General features: G+C 40.6%; 1 protein-coding gene across 1 annotated transcript in view; it reads left to right on the top strand.

Moving 5' to 3' along the window:
• The window catches only part of LOC124132477, a 55719-nt gene that overhangs the window by 20527 nt on the left and 14811 nt on the right, over positions 1–20381 (top strand). Inside the window, exons 12-16 of the mRNA XM_048392949.1 lie at positions 341–1528; positions 5336–5419; positions 10825–11052; positions 12188–12355; positions 18045–18061. Of these exons, the coding sequence (XP_048248906.1) occupies positions 341–1528; positions 5336–5419; positions 10825–11052; positions 12188–12355; positions 18045–18061 (1685 nt within the window). The remainder of the gene's footprint in view (positions 1–340; positions 1529–5335; positions 5420–10824; positions 11053–12187; positions 12356–18044; positions 18062–20381) is intronic.

The following is a 20381-nucleotide window of genomic DNA, read 5'->3' as shown; positions in this document are numbered from 1 at the left end:
CAAGTCTATAAAATACACCTGTTTCATTAATGGAAATGGCCTCAGGTGTGTTATCGATTATAACACATCTCACGTTAAATTGGTTAAGAAATTATACAAAATTACCAACACCAAAATCTTCCTGATTCGTTTGAACTAATAACGTCCTCTTACAAAGTCAAGTTTCCATTTATATGGGAATTTGGTACGCTACTGCCAATTAGGTCATTGGACCTCCTCTATAAGTGATCGAGAGTGACATATTCTCGAACGTAGGATTTCTTTCTTATTTTATACTTTATATGTATAGATTTCTTTGCACCTTTTTTCCATGCCTTATGACTATTGCTTCCTCTTTAAGCTCTCCGTAAGCCTGTTATAGTGTTCCCGAGTTCGAGTCTATCCAGTCAAATTATTCCTGGGACATCATCTAAGTCCACCGGTGCAGCGGGCCTGTCAAATCCGAAAGCTCCCAAAAGTTCTTCTCAACCATCGCAACTTTCTCAAGGCGCACCTGTATCGACTCCCAAACCGGCCTCCCTGTACTCAGCTCTTCAGACACTGCAACAATACCCAGTACAATCAGGTCGACGTGCATATGGCAAGCCTCAAAGAACAGTCTTCCAGCCAAGACCCAACGTCCAGAATTCAAGAAATACTCAACGTAGACCTGGTGTATCAGTTCTTCGATCAAATCAATCATATGAAGTGAGAATGGACGCTGCTTTACCATCGCATTCAAATCCATGGGTTCCTCGACCATACCAAAGTCCAACGCCTTCTTTCGGTCAATCATATTTAAATCCATCGGAGTCATTTCCTCAACTAAGGCAACCATATCACATGACAACTGGTACCCTCAACCAACCCCTCCAATCCCCATCTGCGTGGGATTTTCGTGCCTCACAACCATATCAAACGCCAACTGGTTCTATTTACCAGGCCTATCCGAAGTCATCCGTGGTTCAGCCCTTTCAAGCTCCGGGTTACCCAACACTCCAACAATACACACAGTCACTGATATCGCTTCTTCAGTCAGCACATCAATACGAACCGCCACCAGTCCCAGTCCAGAAATCTGTCCAGATGTTCCAGCTCCCGAACTACTCAAGGGGTCACATAAGCCAGTCCTTACCACGCCCAGGCTCCGTCATTCAACACAATGTTCGTACGTCACCAAAGGTAAACCACGTGTTGTCCCAGACTCCAGCTCCATCTTTCCCTGGACGTCTGGGCATGCGGACATCTTTTATCTCAGCTAATACTGTAACTAAAATCACGGACGTTGCACGTGGAACAGAGGGTGACGTGAACCAGTTCCAACCAAGGGACGTCAATTGCAGGGGGAAACCTGATGGTCTCTATCCTAGCACTCTTTCCTGCCAAACCTTCTTTACCTGTCTTAACCACCATTCATACAAGAAGTCCTGCGAGACAGGCTTGGTCTATAACCCAAGCAAGAAGTATTGTGACTGGCCCTATAATTACAAATGCCCGCTTGCTGTTACAGCTGAAGCACCACCAGTAGCCACAACAGCAGCACCTGTCGGTACGTTGATAATACATTGCAACTTCATTAGTTCAGTAGTTTATTTGCACATTAGAATAGTGTAGATATTTAAGTAAAATTATGACTAAAATAACCGTCTAATTTTTTTTAAGTTATATTTTTATAGTTTTAAAAGATATATTTACACTTACAATTGTTGTTTTTATATATTAATTTAGTCATTTCATTTGGTGATATACAATATGTAAGAATAGGGATTGAGAATTCTATGAAAAGTTTAAAATAATTAATGTGTTAATTATGGTATTTTGTTTTCAAGAGTGTCGTAGCTGTACTTGTAGATAATGCTTATTTCTTTCTAAATGTACACTGTCTATTGGTATTTGTAGTTGCTAGTCTTTCTGTGCTTTGCCATCTTCTGCCTTTCAGCACGACCACCACTCTAAACATAACATTTTCAGGAGCTCATTTCACGACACGTGTCTATTTGTGTTCAGTGTTTATCACAACGAAAACCAAAATAACAATGGAGCATAACACGTCAATTCTGCTATTGGCAAATAGTTCAGTTTCTCTTATATATCCAATGCTGATATGTTGGACAACAGCCTATAACGCTTACAATATTATATTTTGCTTGTGTCAGGGAAACCTTCACAGAGTGTCTTATTTAAAACTAGTTAAATCTGGTATCACCCTTTCTTGCAGTATTGTGGCAGGCGGCACCTCTTGATTATTCTGACTGGAAGCATCGAATGCATTCAATGATTCAGGGTATTTAGTACTTAATATTAAAATGATATATTCTATATATTGGCTTGTACTTTAGGTCTAGAGGTGCACGTATAAGGGTCCCTCAATGTAACATTTCACATCCAATGTCAGTCACACACGTGCAGCATGTGGTACTAACATTTTGTCTAATCACGTTATCATGTGTCCACTGGTGTCACTGGTGATGTCATTGATGTCATTGATGTCATACACGGGTATCTGGCACGAATATGTTTCCCCAAAATGTTTTACAAACTAATGCCTACAATATGTATCATTCATAATACTGACGATTTGCATCATCTCACATCTTGACACTTACTTTCCCAATTAAAATGCCTACCTCGATCAATCTACCCAGTTCTATCACCAATTTCATTCTACAGACGAAGCACGGTGGATATAATGGCGAAAAGTTCAATTTTATAAACTCGATGAAGTCTACCCAAATTAAGTTCTATTATCAATTTCTCTCTATAGACGAAGCACGATGGATAATAATGGCGATCAATTTTATTATTTCAAAAGAATTTGCAAAAGCTCCTCTCTGTCAAAATATTTATAATTTGTTCTATTGTAATTTCCAATAACTTGACTTTTCACAATATTGCAAACGGCCTGTTTCTTTTATGTTGCCATAGAATGTCTTTGTTTATGTTTATTCATATAAAGATCGATCTATCTAATGGCATGGGTAAAAGGGGCAACTCTTAAAGCACATGTCCTGAGGACGGCATGAGCAGAAACGTGGTAATTTCACAAAGATGACGGATAATCGTCGGCATCGTCGGCAACGGCAAACTGTACATGTACTAACATCGTCATAGAAAGGTAAATTGTAATGTGTGTGTACTCTAACAATAACCGTAAACAATGTTACAATTGTAGATTTGGTTGTTGGGTGTTTATAACGCGCATGACTGTGTTTAACGTGTCATTTAACGCTGTGTTGTGTCATCTAAAATTAATGTGTCATCTAAAATTAATGTGTCATGTAAAATTGTTGTGTTTTCCTTGGAATTATGACAACCATCATAAGCTGCATTAGTGAACATTCAAAGGGAGGTTAAGAATTAACCTATCCTTTGCCTTCCAAGATACATGCTAAATGATGCCTTTCTGTGTTAATTATTGTAAAAAGTTCGAATGTTTCAGGAAAGTCATGTTTGAAACATTGATCTTTCTCCTATCTGTTTCAGCTCAAGCTCAGGCTCAGACCCAAGCACCATATCAAGCACCATATCAAGCACCACGTCAAGCACAATATCAACCACCATATCAAACCCCGTATCAAGCACCGTATCAAGCTCCATATCAAGCACATCCTCAAATACAACCTCAAGTACAACCTCAGGCACAACCTCAGGCACAGACTCAGGCACATACTCCAAGACACTCATCAATGCCAGTATCCAAATTCTGCAAAGGAATGGCCGACGGCAGATATGCCGATCCCACGACTTGTAATAACTATATAGACTGCGTAAGCTCCAATACCTACGTGATGCCCTGTGCATTGGGAACGGTGTATAGTCGCAGCACTAAAGGCTGCAATACACCACAAAATGTACCCGAGTGCAGAAAATAATTGGAACAGTTACCTCTATTTGTGTTTACTGCAAGTGTGAATGCTTCATGTCTATTCCATGTGTTAAGCATTATCTTACAAGGGTAAAACAGGAACGGTTACTAAGGTTACTACCATATGATACCAAACGGAATTGAACCCCGGACACTGTAACTTCCTCCAAGATGTTAGTACTTAAATTTTAAACCGTTCTGAAGCACACATATATTAAAAAAGAAACATCACATTTAATGAAAATATCTGTTCCCCCACGAGACTCCAAATTGTGCGACATACGTTGAGCCGGGTCATAAATGACTCACGTTCCCTTTAGTTTTGATAAGAGAAGCGTGATTACTCATAACTTGGTGAAGATAACACTTTTGAAATAATATTTGTATTTCTCATCATTATAGGAAACAGTAATCTACAAATGACGCGTTTTGTCCAGTGCTTCGTTACAGTTATAGCAGGATCCGCGGGGTGGGTTCGAATCTCCTAATTGTTCCAATCACGTTCCATGGTCTGTCATGAACCAATTCGGACTCTTGGGTTCCACCAAAGTGATAAACGTCAGCGACAAGCGTCGCTTTGAGTTGTCACCTCACAACGGAAATACTGCTCACAGCGGCGTAAAATTCAACTCACTCAAATAACACAATCTTGTTCTCACATCTATTTTACCAAAACCTATCGGTATCTTTGAATAATAGGATATTGTATTTTCCATTGGTATTCGGTATCCAGTATATTGGTTTACTATCCTTGAAGATTACACACGTACTATCAAAGAGCTGTGAGTTATCTCGACGCTCGTGTGTTTGTTATTATCCAGCGTGTTATCACTATGCCCGTATTGTGATGAAAGCGAAATAAAAGCTCATGACTCTTTCTCACGTGTAATTTATTACGGGGATGGGAATGTTATAATCAATATAAGCCAAAATATATGTATAAGATGTATGAGTTTCATTGCACCTTTCTGATCCCCCCGACACAATGACGTTGATGACAGACGGCTGCAACGCGAAATACAGGTAAACGACTTCACGTAAACGATGTTCATAAGACTTCCACATCGTCAACTATTTGTGAGATCAAAAGGTAAAATTACATTTCGGGACATCCTTCCCAGCGCAACATTTCAGCTTGATGCTTATTTCTGAACTCCTCTGAACCAGATTTGTTTTATTTTGCTTGAGATAACTTTCCTGCTTTTATGCTTTCGGCACAGCCGAGGAAAATACTTCTTCGCCCATATGAATATGGTATTTTTCCTTCTTTTATATTTTGCTTGAACTTCTTTAAATTTTGAAAATAGACCAAACCAGTTTCAGGAATGTTGTTTCCTGGTTATAATGTTCAACATGAGAACAATCGTACAATCGACTCTGTTTTATGCAGAGATTTCTTTTGGATATGGAAAGGGTTTTGTCGCTTTATTTACTTATTTCCAGCAATGACAGATGTAAACTCGTTTGATTGTATACACCTCATGCTTCTAGGCGATGGGGGTTTCTGTGACGGCAAAGCAGATGGCCTCCACTCAGACCCCACCACCTGCTCCTTCTACTACAACTGCGCAGGAGGCCAGACACACAGGATGCAGTGCGCTTCCGGGACGGTCTTCAGCGCTGGAGGCGGAGCCTGCGACTTTCCTGCCAACGTGCCAGAATGCGCATAACGACCTTATCTCAAAGTGGAACCACAATACTGATTTATAAGCAGAGTCTCCGCGTGACAATCAATCTTATCGTTAATCGTTGTACGTCTAATCAATGTTTGTTCTTATATCAACAGTGGTCAGTATCGAATGTTAAAATTGGTCGTATGGCATTACAATGGGTTAAGAGTAGATACTTCTGTTTCCTCCGTCTCCCCTTAGTTTTAGGTTCGCGACGTCTCTGCGAAACAATGTCTCAAGCTAAAGGATTATTCAATATTTTTTTCAATTAAGAGACTGTCTGATATAATAAGAAGGAACCCCTAAATTATCTTTAGATATATATCAGATCTTTTTTCCAATGCCATTAAGGGACTGACCATTTGGCATAAGGAAAGGGGAATTGGAAAGGATTTTGTGCGAAAAATGGATACTACAACTGCAAAACCAGATATTTCTTCAATTGAAACTCTGAATTTAAATATATTTTTAAACCACCTTGCAACAATGTATTTTAATACTTTTTAAAGCATCCCCCCCCCCCCCTCCTTAATATTAAATTGTCGATCCCTAAAAAGCCATATGACTCAATTCTTTTCAAAGAATGTACGATTGTACTTTGACGCCAATAAAATCATTTGCAATATAAATATGTTCGCTTGTGACTTATGAAGTGTGCTTCATGATGTCTGTAGTTGGATCTGTCAAGGCAGCTTGAATATGATTGTCTTCAGTTTATTATGCACATACATTGCATTAGTATATGCATGAACTTTGCGTATTGTTTTACAGCCTATTCTAATCCGTTGCAGTTTATGTAAGCAAGTTCCATGTTGTACGTGCATAATCAGTTTTGTACATTTTATAATGTGTATAATGTTAAAGTCAAAGAACGCTCTGTTTTTCCAGTTATGTGTCATAGCATGACAGATTAACTATGGTCATGTTAAAAACTCGGATGCTCTTTAACTTTCATTAAGGAGTATAAATCTATAGCCTTGGTGAATGCAAACAGTTAAGGTATTTCTTTATCACTTAGTCTCAACCGTTACTTTTTGGCTTAAGAACTACATGTGTTGCGCGTGAATAAACTAACTTTAGTTTAATACATTGTCGTAGTGATACGATCCGACATTGGGGTAAATACAAAGCTGGGTCACACTGCAAGCACGAACGGTCTTTTTTCGTATATGGGCATTGGACGGAAAAACGACAAAAAATCATTAAAATTGATTAATTGGTGAGCGTCCAGAGAGTGTCCGAAAAAGCAGTAGGTTTCGTATTCCTGGCTACGGTTGCATGTTTCTCTCAAGTATCTGTCCCTCGCAGTGCAGCGTGATTTGCTGATACGTCAGTTGTAGGATATTGAACTGTCAATTGCATTCAGACACGCGCCAGGAAGTCAAACAAAATCATGTTACCAAGTTTATTGACATCACATATCCCACCACCATGGACAGTTAGCTCTATCGGACAATCGGTTGTGTAATATTTGGTTACAATTGTAAATGAAAGTAAATCTTAAGAAATATGAGATGTTGCTTAAAGCGATTAGAATGGACTATTTCATAATTGAGTCATTTAGCCACCTACACTCAACATTGTCTTTGTTATTGTTATTTCGGTAGCGATAAAAACAAGACAAATACACAATGTGTGACATGTTTCATTGTGTGTGATCGTCTCATAAATGAGGGACATGCTATGGTGTTTATGCTATCAACCACGTGTGTGAATGGGTGTACCTCAGTAATCTGCAGGTTGCTGAAATATAGCTTAATTATTGATGTCTTGGGTATAAAATAGCATGCACTCACTCACATCCCCAAACATCAAGACGTAACATACTTGTAGAAGCAACATCCATTATTATACTATTTTGCAAACATTAACTATTTTAACAAACTGTCTGTTGGTGGATGAAACCATAGCTCTCAGCATCATATTTCTTTATAATTTTAACATTGTAAACAGCAAACATGAACAAATAGGAACGTAATGTTAAAAAACAACTGTGATAAGCATTACCGATTAAATTGCTTTATGATATTTTATGGTCTCTGCTCGAAGGCTGTACTGAATGATATGTCGATCGATGTATATTTATTCAATCCTTATTATTGGCAAGTCTAGATTAGCGGATAGCCTAAGGATGCCAGTCGTTTTCAGGGACATTTATTGTTTATATCATCTTGAAATTATGATTTTAACTAACAATGTCGCACGTCTGCAAGTATCTTCCAGTGCTCGGAATTTGCTCGGATCTAAGGAAAGATTGTGGTGTTTGAAGTTGCCAGTGTACATTCCATTTACAGTAGCCTAAATGTAGCCTAGAGGTTAAAGCGTTCGCTCGTCAGACAAGGTTCGATTCCCCCATGGGTACATTGTGTGAAGCTCAAATCTGGTGTCCCCCGTCGTGTTATTGCTTTATATTGCTAAAAGCGGCGTTAAACCATAATCACTCACAACATGATTCGGAGAAATATATTTTAAAATGCTTTTGGATATAAAACATGGATAGACCAACCAGGAAAGATATCGCTATCACATGTTAACGCTGATCACAAAAGACATAAAACTGAATCATATTTGATGTTTACATAGCAAAGTTTGCTACATTGTTAAAAAATATTTAAAACCACAGCAAGGCTACTCATTCTCAACACGCCAGACACAATATAGCCGGACAGAGGCAGGGTCGGGGGCCTTCGCTGATCAGTTAAATAACAGTAACCCTGTGGCTTATTGTGAGGACAGGTTTGGCATGGATGGTTGGAGGACTGCAGGTGGTTCGGTGTAGTAAGGTGATGGTACAGACAGAGAGATAATTTTACAACTGGAGACCCTTATTCCCAAAAGTAGATATTGCTGAACGTGGTAGGAACCGGATTACTCACACACGTATGAGATTCTATTTATGCACAATCTCAGCCATCTACAATCAGCATATATAAAAAAGGTTTCTCTATGTGCCTCCAAATGTCCATAAATAACATAAATGTACATATATATTTATGAAACTTCGGCACTTTTCCTTAAGGATAAATGTTCAGAAATTCCTCTATTTCAATGCCAACACTGATGCAGTGTATGTATCACAGGCCTTATGCTTTTAAGTAATATGTGTGAATATAGCATGACAAAGTTGAGGAATTAAAGCTTCATATTGTAAAAGAGATGGTTTAAATCATGCAACTGTCAGTCACATTATTATTTCAGTTGACAGTAACATTGACAGTCATGTAAATATTTCAGAATAGAAGTTTTGAGACCACCCCTTTGTTCCGCGAAGCCCTTCAGCTGTTATGTTTATTGTGCAAACCCCCTTGTAACAACAGGCATTAAACCACCAACAATTACATATTAGTTTGTAAAACAACTTTTTCTCTCCTCTATGACAATTATGAAATTATGATGACGAGTTGGTATTGACAAATAAATAACTTTCATGGCATTAAAACGAATTGTTGCTTTCGTATTTATATCTATTTTGCATTTCATCGAAAATGGTCTGTAGTGTGGTTAACGCAATCCCACTTTAAGGTTAGGGTGAAATGTATGTATTTATCATGACGGGTTATTAGCATTATGGACCTTGTTGGCGCTTTTAAAAGGTATTGTGGTGGACGTGTGGACGACATTTCCCGATTTGACGCATCCTTGACCAAAATAGTGTCCAACGCCATTGCCTATTTTGACTTGTACCGTGTGTCCCGTGTCTTTTCGGATGATTAATTGGCTTGCCTTTGCATGTGTTTGGGACGCGTAGTACCGATGAGGTGGCGTGTGCTCGCCTCTTCGCGAGCACCTGGTGTCATCACTGTTTGACAGTGATGCATGGACACATACTCATGAAGTAGTCGGAACGGTGCAGTCGACTCTGCTTTTGACAAGATTGTCTTGTTATCATTTGTCGCCGTTCTCATGAGATGCGGCCAGTTTCCACAATAAGTTCAGTTAAAAGTGAATATTGTGGGAATCATATTCGTGATATTGCAGCCAAAGGCGTATGTAGATCTTCACACGTCTTTAGTTCAGCTTGATAAAATTACATGAAAAACGGCACAGAAACAGCCTTTGATGTTATGTCGGAAGTTTGCAAACTATATACATTCGCATACCGTGATATTATGATAAATAACACAAAGCTGAGAAATTGGCCTAAATGACAGTCCACATGAGGCTGCTATGGGGAATTTAGAATGAGTTATTATTTGCGGAGGTACGCGGATGCATCATTGATTCAAAGTAAATGATATCATTCAATCGAACTTCTATCAGCCAATACTAAATGATAGAATTCTTAGTATACAGTCTTGGTTTTATCGTTTGCTCATTTTTCATGACTTAAAAGTAAACATAAGAACACAGTCTAGCGGAAAACATTCTGGTACACTGCCATAGCACTATATTGCATACAATTAACATTCGCATCCCTGCTTGGATCGGTTTGGGTGGCAGCCTAGATATCCAAAGAATAGACAACTTCATTATGCTATCATGCAGATTACTCTATAATGTTTTAGGTAAGTGGCGTGTGAAAATGAAAAAGGGGAATCCCCGGTCAATGTGCACAGGTCAGATGACAATTAGAGGGCGAGCAATATCAGAAACCAGTAGTTGTATATATGCTATGGCAATATATTCCAAACAATCACCTTCTACAAATATATGGTGTCATTGCCGTTATTCAGTTTCAGTTTCATAATAGTTTGCGTATTTGTTTGTTATAATTGACTGCGAAAGTAATATACATTTTCTGTACTTTAGGCGTTCCTCAGCTTTGCCCTTTCCTAATTATTTGGACTTATTATCAACGTTATCATTACGTTATTTTATGAGAAATGCACGTGACAGCTTCCAGCAGTTGCGGCGTGTTACATCAAGTACCTGCTGTAAACAATCGCGAATTCGCGCACGCACAGAACAGCAAATTAGACACGGTATTAATTAAACAATCCACATGCGAATACGGTAAAATTCAGCAGTTCCTGTAATCTAACACGCGACAGCTGACCAATGGAAGCTGAGAAAAAGAAGTACCGGTAAACGCTGTTGCTTGATTGACAATGTTAATCAGGAAAAGGGAAGAACTTAATAACATCGTTCTCTCGCGGAGTATTCCGATTTCAAATAGCGTCGTAATTTGGATGGAAAACCGATGGTCCGAAAGCGTCCAGAAAACGTCGTTTTTTCGTCCAATGACCATATGATTGAAAATACGACGTTTTCGTGTTTTTAGTGTTAATAGGCATACTATTTATATTTTACGTAAAACAGCATCACAATTTTGTTTTATCAGCCATTTTAAAAGCTCTTTTTCGTGCTTAGTTCCTGCCTACGCACCTGGAACAGGCTTCTGTGGGGGAAGGGTGGACGGATATTACCCCAGTGCTGTGAGCTGTGGGGAGTTCTACCACTGCATGCATGGGACTACATACGTCTTGGTCTGCTTTTCTGGCTCCGAGTTCAACCCCATTACCATCGCCTGTGAGAAAGCTGGCACATTTAAGTGCACCATTGGCAGTAATCCTGTTGACGGCGTGGCCATGGAGCAAGGTATTAAAACAATAATATTAATCTTAAAATAATATAAAACATATATAGATACACTGATAATCTGACATGGATACATATTATCAATGGATTATTCTGTTGGATAAAAATATAAATGGAAAGGGGTTTAAAGCGCCATGCCGCGACGAGATTGAAGAAAATTAATATCTTCCCTCAGAGTGAGTGAATGTCCGCAATATTCCAGCTATAATACGACGGCCACTTAATAATCGAATCTAGGTCAGACAAACCAGTGATCGATAGGATGAGCAACATTCTGTTTACGATGCAACACAAGCACCCAAGCCATGGTCACAATCTAATCCAAGTACATTTCCATGTCAGGTGTGAGTGTATGGGACCTATTCTGACCCAGAATCCTCATTGTCTCATACGTTATACAATATATTAACAATTATTCCGTTTGCATAAAGCTATGAAACTATCAGTAGGACAATATCTAAGAACATATCCAAATGATGATATAGCAGAGACACTTAAGACTACGTAAGCAAGGTTCATTAATGTACGAGACCATACCTTAGTATGATTCATATTCTGCAGGTTCGATCCCCGGCCGCGTCATACCAAAATACGTTAAAAGATGGTACTTGTTGCTACCCTGTCTTGCGCTCGGCATTAAGGGGCTCAAACAAGGACTGGTCGGCTCGGAGTCAGTATACTGTGTCTGAGTGGGGTATTCATGTTAAACTGCGGCATGGTATCTCAGTGTGCTAGCACTATAAATCGGCATCAGTCCGGACTAGTAAAAGCAGCCACACACACACGTACATGCACGTCGCTATATAAGTACAATAATCTTGGTCGCGACGTTAAACCCAATTTCACCTCACCTCACCTCATAGTCTGCAGGCTTAATGAACGCAAACTTGCTCGGCAGTTTGCGGCTCCTTTGACGACTGCGCCACCCCGTCACCCATCTGTCCAGTGAAAATAATAACCAAAAACATGAATTTTCATATACTCTCTTCATAACATACCAACCCTGTTACCATGAAAACAGACACGTCATTCGAAGAGCGGTGTCTATCGTGTCCTGACAGGCAGTATAATTTTGTATTTGTTGGTTGCAAGTTGTTTCTTATATCATAATGCATTGGTGTGTTTCATTTCTCAGATCTGACGAAGTTCTGTGACAACAACCGTGATGGTCTTTATCCCAACCCTAATGACTGCACCTTGTATCTCCACTGTCACGAGGGCCGCACATTCAGCATGTCATGTTCTCCCGGACTGTCCTTCAATACTAAGGGATACTGTGACTTTCCTGAAAATGTCCTTGGATGTAAATGAATGACGTTTAACACAAATACCAGAAAACGGACATCATCTGTTATCTGATGTATTGTGCTCATTTCTAAACTCCCAGACCAGTCGTTCTCACACCATATCCAATATTCTTGTGCACTTCTTCTATATGGTCAACGCAAATGGTAACAGCTTTACAGGAACACCCAATTATATTTGACACAATTCTTTTCAAAATGAAATATGAAATACGAAATACTCCTAAAGATCCTGAAATGGTTAAAATTGTTGTGTCGCACATTTTATTGTGTTTTACTGTCTCAACATTTATTCTGTGTGATATCTCTTGTGTTTTTCACAGTAATATGTCAGATTTTCTGCCGTTAAATAAACTTTGCAGCCATTTATTACAGTGTTATTAATGTGACTCATTAGATCAGGGTGTGCAACAGAAACAACTGTGACGTCACAGTCAACATTGTATAGACAAGCTGAATATAAGGAGGAAGTGAGTTTTTCCTGTTGATTGCAATCTCGAACCAATCTGGTTGACAAACAACCGTCAATTTACCTGGGAAATAGAAAGTCTGTCTTAAAAAAATTCACATTTCCCTGTAATCGCATACCCATAAATATATACATGTCACTAAACTTTGGATTTGAGAGAATTCGTTCATTCATTATACCTCAATTACAATCTGCGAGTTACCTCCCCTTGTCAGTAGTCAAATGAAACTGTGTTACATATATCATACATCTTCCCGCGGCAAGAGTATTGTAGACTTATTAAATTCTTGTAGTCTAGGCTTTGATACAGGCTAGGGGAAACGTTTGCCCCGGGAAGATGTATATCATAACGCAAGTGACATTTAAATAATCAGGTAATACTAGTATTGGTTCGGGACTGTCAGGTAGCCTTGTGGTTAAAGCGTTCGCTCGTCACGCCGAAGACTCGGGTTCGATTCTCGACATGGGTACACTGCGTGAAGCCCATTTTTGATGTCCCCCGCCGTGATATTGCTGGAATATTGCTAAAAGCGGTGTGAAACCTCACTCACTCACTAGTATTCTTTTTGAAATACCAAATGTAAACATACCACTGGCCTCATGTTAACCGCGACGAATCATGTCATGTAATTGGTTTGCATGAGTGATCTCACCATGACAAAAGGATATTAACTCTCTTATTCAATTATTTTGAAACAAAAAGTTCTGTAATCGCCATTCTGGGCACATGAATGCATGAAACATCCCCATTAAAATATGCAGGCAAATTAAACATGTGACTTAAAGATTAAATATTTATGAGTGATAGGATACTTTTTGACACACCTGGGGAAAGATTTCTTGACAATAATCTACCCATGACGACGGGGACAAAATATATGGGCTTCGTCAGGTAGGGGGAACTCTGGTGTTACCACTATACTATGTGCTACAAATGAGGATTTGCCGTTGAAGACGCTATCTTTCGCTAATGTGTGAGGTTTTCTATGTTATTCGTAATCCAACCAGACCCGGACATGTTTAGAGCTATTGCTGACATTCCTGAGCCGGACGACAAACACGATCTACCTGATACGTTCTCGGGAAATAATACAAGACCTTTGAAAATCAATACCCTACGTGTTGTTTGTCAGTGCACGTTAAAGGACTTTGCTGAAGTGAAAGATAGATAGAACATCAGGAAAATCCAAGAATAAGAAAAAGGTGCATTGAAGAAACAGAAATTCATTCGTTGTTGCAAGTCCAGTAATGAAGAGGAAGATGCACGTTTTGGTGGAATGAGCAGTACTTCAATGATATCACGATGGGTCAGGTAGAAGGGATGCAAGTCTCAGACGTTTACCACTTTGTTGAAATGAACGAGCACGGGTATGACTAGAAACATCATCAAGGCAAATCTAGGATTTAAACCAACTATTATATCAATTGCGGCGCTTAAGGCGCCCTTGACAAACATGCCCGCCTGCATATTTGGAAGATATATGTACAATGCATGGAGGTTTTGCCAGTGTTGAATATTCGATGATATCTAGGTTCAAAATATTGTACCCATGTGGGAAATCGAACTCGGGTCTTCGGAGGGACGAGCGAACGCTTTCACCACCAGGCTACCCCACCGCCCCAGGTACAACTGTGAGCTGACATGGGATGTTCGTGTATATATCTTCCCATAATTCCATAATTATGCCTCATAAATTCGTACAGTAGGCGTCCCTTCTTCCGTATCACGTTGGGTGATTGCAGCAGGAAGAAGGACCTTGTGTTGGGTGTGTCATCTATACAACACATGCACGTACACATCCATATGTCACGGTGATAAACGACACTGTTTTCAGTTTTGCTTTAAGTACTGGCGTGACTTCAATCGTGACTTTCAAGTGCATTCAGATAAACGTTGCTGATCCGTAACAAATATCTGAGGGCTCATCTCATAGTTCGGAAAGTAATTACTATCTTTTATTTTCCTTGCTCGCTGGTATGTTAGTATTGTATTCACCCGCTGTGTACTTGTACTGTGTTCAAGTGTGTTGTATTAGTGATGTGTTCGCATCTGGTATAATTTGAGCTTGTTTGCACATGGTATAACGGTAGTGTGATCGCATCCGTTACACTGGTGGTGTGTTCACACATTGTATAAAGGTAGCGTGTTCGGAATTAGTATACTAGCAGAGTGTTCACCCTTGGTATACTGGTAGTGTGTTCGCCCTTGGTATACTGGTAGTGTGTTCGCTCTTGGTATACTGGAGTGTGTTCGCCCTTGGTATACCGGTAGTGTGTTCGCCCTTTGTATACTGGCAGTGTGTTCGCCATTTGTATACTGGTAGTGCGTTCGCCCTTTTTATACTGGTAGTGTTTGCCCTTGATATACTAGTAGTGTGTTCGCCCTAGGTATACTGGCAGTGTGTTCGCGCTTGGTATACTTGTAGTGTTTTCGCCTTTGCTATACTGGCTGTGTGTTCGCACTTGGTGTACTGGTAGACTGTTCGCCCTTGCTATATTGGCAGTGTGTTCGCCCTTGGTATACTGGCAGTGTGTTCGCCCTTGGTATACTGGTAGTGTGTTCGCCCTTGGTGTACTGGTAGCCTGTTCGCCGTTGGTATATTGGCAGCCTGTTCGCCATTGCTATACTGGTAGTGTGTTCGTCCTTGGTACACTGGCAGGGTGTTCGCCCTTGGTATACTGGCAGTGTGTTCGCCCTTGGTATAACGGTAGTGTGTTCGCCCTTGGTGTACTGGTAGCCTGTTCGCCGTTGGTATATTGGCAGCCTGTTCGCCATTGCTATACTGGTAGTGTGTTCGTCCTTGGTATACTGGCAGTGTGTTCGCCCTTGGTATACTGGCAGTGTGTTCGCTCTTGGTATAACGGTAGTGTGTTCGCCCTTGGTGTACTGGTAGACTGTTCGCCGTTGGTATATTGGCAGCCTGTTCGCCATTGCTATACTGGTAGTGTGTTCGTCCTTTGTATACTGGCAGTGTGTTCGCCCTTGGTATACTGGCAGTGTGTTCGCCCTTGGTATACTGGCAGTGTGTTCGCCCTTGGTGTACTGGTAGTGTGTTCGCCCTTGGTATACTGGCAGTGTGTTTGCCCTTGGTATACTGGTAGTGTGTTCGCCCTTTGTATACTGGCAGTGTGTTCGCCCTTGGTATACTGGTAGTGTGTTCGTCCTTGGTATACTGGTAGTGTGTTCGCCCTTGGTATACTGGCAGTGTCTTTGCCCTTGGTATACTGGTAGTGTGTTCGCCCTTGGTATACTGGCAGTGTGTTCGCCCTTGGTATACTGGTAGTGTGTTTGTCCTTGGTATACTGGAAGTGTGTTCGCCCTTGGTATACTGGCAGTGTGTTCGCCCTTGGAATACTGGTAGTGTGTTTGTCCTTGGTATACTGGTAATGTGTTCGCCCTTGGTGTACTGGCAGTGTGTTTGTCCTTGGTATACTGGCAATGTGTTCGCACTTGGTGTATTGGTAGCCTGTTCGCCCTTGGTATATTGGCAGCCTGTTCGCCATCGGTATATTGGCAGCCTGTTCACCATCGGTATACTGGCAGTGTGTTCGCCCTTGGTATACTGGTAGTGTGTTTGCCCTTGGTATACTGGCAATGTGTTTGCACTTGGTGTACTGGCAGTGTGTTTGTCCTTGGTATACTGGTAGTGTGTTCGCACTTGGTGTATTGGTAGCCTGTTCGCCCTTGGTATATTAGCAGCCTGTTCGCCATCGGTATATTGGCAGCCTGTTAGCCATTGGTATACTGGTAGCCTGTTCGTCATTGGTAAACTGGCAGTGTGTCGCCCTTGGTATACTTTGAGCTTGTTCTCACTTGGTATATAGTAGCATGTTTGCACTACTGTAGTGGAAGTGTACATTGTAGATACATTGTTCTATCAGTTTATACAAAGAGGGTAATTAGCCAATAATCAGACAATGATATATGACAGCCACTCGCAATTTTTATGTTACTTCCTTCACTCGACATATCGCCACTACTATGTTACTTCCCTTACTCGACGTATCGCCACTACTATGTTACTTCCTTTACTCGACATATCGCCTCTACTATGTTACTTCCTTTACTCGACGTATCGCCACTACTATGTTACTTCCTTTACTCGACATATCGCCTCTACTATGTTACTTCCTTTACTCGACGTATCGCCACTACTATGTTACTTCCTTTACTCGACATATCGCCACTACTATGTTACTTCCCTCACTCGACGTATCGCCACTACTATGTTACTTCCTTTACTCGACATATCGCCACTACTATGTTACTTCCCTCACTCGACGTATCGCCACTACTATGTTACTTCCTTTACTCGACATATCGCCTCTACTATGTTACTTCCTTTACTCGACGTATCGCCACTACTATGTTACTTCCTTTACTCGACATATCGCCACTACTATGTTACTTCCTTTACTCGACGTATCGCCACTACTATGTTACTTCCTTTACTCGACATATCGCCACTACTATGTTACTTCCCTCACTCGACGTATCGCCACTACTATGTTACTTCCTTCACTTGACATATCGCCACTACTATGTTACTTCCTTTACTTGACATATCGCCACTACTATGTTACTTCCCTCACTCGACGTATCGCCACTACTATGTTACTCCTTTACTCGACGTATCGCCACTACTATGTTACTTCAGTTACTCGACATATCGCCACTACTATGTTACTCCTTTACTCGACGTATCGCCACTACTATGTTACTTCCTTTACTCGACATATCGCCACTATCACGTTACCTCTGAATCAGCTAATCAGACAATGATATATGACAGCCAGATCAAAACAAAGGTCACAATGAGGATGTTAGAGAGATAGGGAAAGTTTCAAACGTCGGCCAATGTCCACTGCAGGATGTACAGAGCACTTCCACGTCTCAGATTGGCTTTAAATATATAAACTATTTATGTTAATATCTATATACTTATTTCTTCTCGAATGGCTAACCCCCAAAGAGAAAAAAAAATGGTGGTGTTTTCTGTGGGGACGCCATTTTGTTTCCAAAACCAATACCAGTTTGGCTTTCTTCAGTATGGCGTATCTCAAAGAATGGAAACTTCACTTTATCATATTCGATATACCTCTCAAAAGCAAAAAACCTGGAATGTGTGAAATACTATTTCAATTATCATAAACTGACGACAGTGACATGTAACCATGGTAACTAGGCTCACCGGCTGTTTCAAACTTTGATTATCCAGGTGTTGGCAGTTTAGAGGTAAGGGCTCATGCGTTTGCGACAGAGCGTGCTTCGTGTTTCCCTTCCCGAATAATTACTCTCACTTTTATAGATAATTTTACATCTGCGAATGGCTTGGGCAATCGGGATATTTGTCAAATTATAAACTGCTCAAAAGAAGCTAAAGGCACCTGACATTTTCCTATGACGATAGTTAAACGTCCGTGTTCTTTCATTTCTTTTATTTATATTAAGTACATATTGTGTCTTCTCCCTTCTCCACGGATCGTGTAGTTACTCGCCATAAAAAAATTATATGGTGGATTTGTCGAATCTAAATAACAGCTGAATGGGACAGTTGATTAGAAGAAGAAGAAGAAGGAGAAGAAGAAGAAGAAGAAGAAGAAGAAGAAGAAGAAGAAGTCGTGGGTAATGACACCCTCACGCGAAGAATCATGTCAGACAATAGAACCCACCATCCTCGTTCTTCCCTCTATCGGTTATATTTACCAATCTTTATGGGAGGGCGTGGTTTGATTAACGTTGGGGCTCTTCATGATAGAATTGTTTTGTACTTTTGCACACATTTATTTGTCTGGTGATCCCGTTGTGAAGCATGTTAAGACTCATGATGAAAACAAGGCATTCCACAGTTTTCTAAAACGAGCCAAGGGTGTGGGACATAATCTCAATGTCGGTGTTCATTTTGTTGATGGTTCTGTACTGCTGGACGGTACAGAAATCAGTGTCAACTACACGAAGTGCAATATCAAATCGGCCCAGACTCAGTTTTTCAAGGAGAGGCTATCTGAAAGACCACTGCATCGATGTTATTTGCAGTGTGTTGAGAAGATCAGCAACCCTGCAGAGTCCTTCGCTTGGATGAGGTCCGCTGGCCTGAAAAGTGAAACAGGAGGCTTCCAGTCACTTCCATAACGAAAACATCAATGTGTGATTTTGCATCAAAAGGTAGATGTGAAATGTAGATTATGCAATGAATTTAATGAGACTGCCCAACACATTGTCAGTGTATGCCTAGCTTTGGCACAAACGCAGTATCTTAAGCGACATGATGATGTAGCTCGATCCTTGTATCGCCTTAGCCATGCTTGTGGTCCATCCATGGTATGACCCGGACCCAGGTTTGGTGCCTCCCAATCTGTTGACCGACATTGGGAGAGTACCCGGGTTTGCTACCAGGAGTACAGCCCTTCTGACAATCTGGGTAATGCAGAAGGCTGCAGTGTTGGGGTGTCTTCACATTCTCCGAAAAGTTCTGGGTGGGTTTGACAATGCAGCGTTTCCTGGGAAAAGTCCCATTCGCTGTCTGGGCTGCGTGTAGAGGGGGCAAGGACCCTGAGCCTGATGATGAGCCTAACCAGCCTGACTGTGCCAGGATCCCCCAAACCGTCTTTGCAGCATTTTTTATTTAAATCTGTAAATAATAATGATAAAAATAAGGCGCAGCTATTCGCTATGCAATATTGCGTCCCTTGGGCACGCCAGAAACCTATGAATGTGGGTTCGAATCCCGGTTCGCCCCAAATATGTTCTAGGTTTGTCAGCACCATATACGTGCTCGTGGGTTTCACCGAAGTGGTAAACGTCCGAGACCTGCATCACTTCGGGCTATTCTCACGCATTAAGCTGACACGCAGTGATATAACTGGAATACTGTTAAATGCGGCTTTAAACCCAACTCACTCACTCTGGTATACTTGATAACCCGTTGAACACGTGTCAATCCACTGAACAATCGTTTTAATCGTCCGTCTTAGTGTCCCATAAAAGTTTACAACAACAACAATTCGCATTTACTATAATTTAATTAGAGAATGGATATGAGGGATTCAAGTTGTTCCTCATGCACAGTCATACACCAATCTGTCACGTACCACTTTCCGATAACATCTCATATTTCCTTTGCGTCAGAAAATGTTAGTTTCATTCTGTTTCCGGCAGCACGCTGGGACTCCATATATTGCCAATATAGCGCGTGAGATTTTAATCACGTGACAAGTCTGTCCACACTCATTGACAGGTTGTACAATAATTTAATTATATGGAATATCTTGACGTATTAATAGACCCGTTTGTGCGAGATGTCTACCAGGTCGTATATATAAAAGTGCACCAGTCGGACAAATCAGACACTGCTCCTAAACTGACAATACATGGTGAGTATATTTTTCTTGCCAAACAGGAATGACTGTTTTCTTTATTTGGATATACTGTAAACTACGGTTATAACGACCACAAAGGGACTGCTAATTTTAGTTGCTGAACAGTGAATTACTTCATGTTACTTCAGTTACTCGATAGTTCACTGGTAAATTTGTTATTTTAGTTTTGCGATTTG

Source organism: Haliotis rufescens, unplaced genomic scaffold (assembly GCF_023055435.1).
Source record: "Haliotis rufescens isolate VD_foot unplaced genomic scaffold, xgHalRufe1.0.p SCAF_11, whole genome shotgun sequence".
Classification (NCBI taxonomy): domain Eukaryota; kingdom Metazoa; phylum Mollusca; class Gastropoda; order Lepetellida; family Haliotidae; genus Haliotis; species Haliotis rufescens.
Note: the sequence above shows the minus strand (reverse complement) of the source record. Positions and strands in the feature narration are given on the sequence as shown.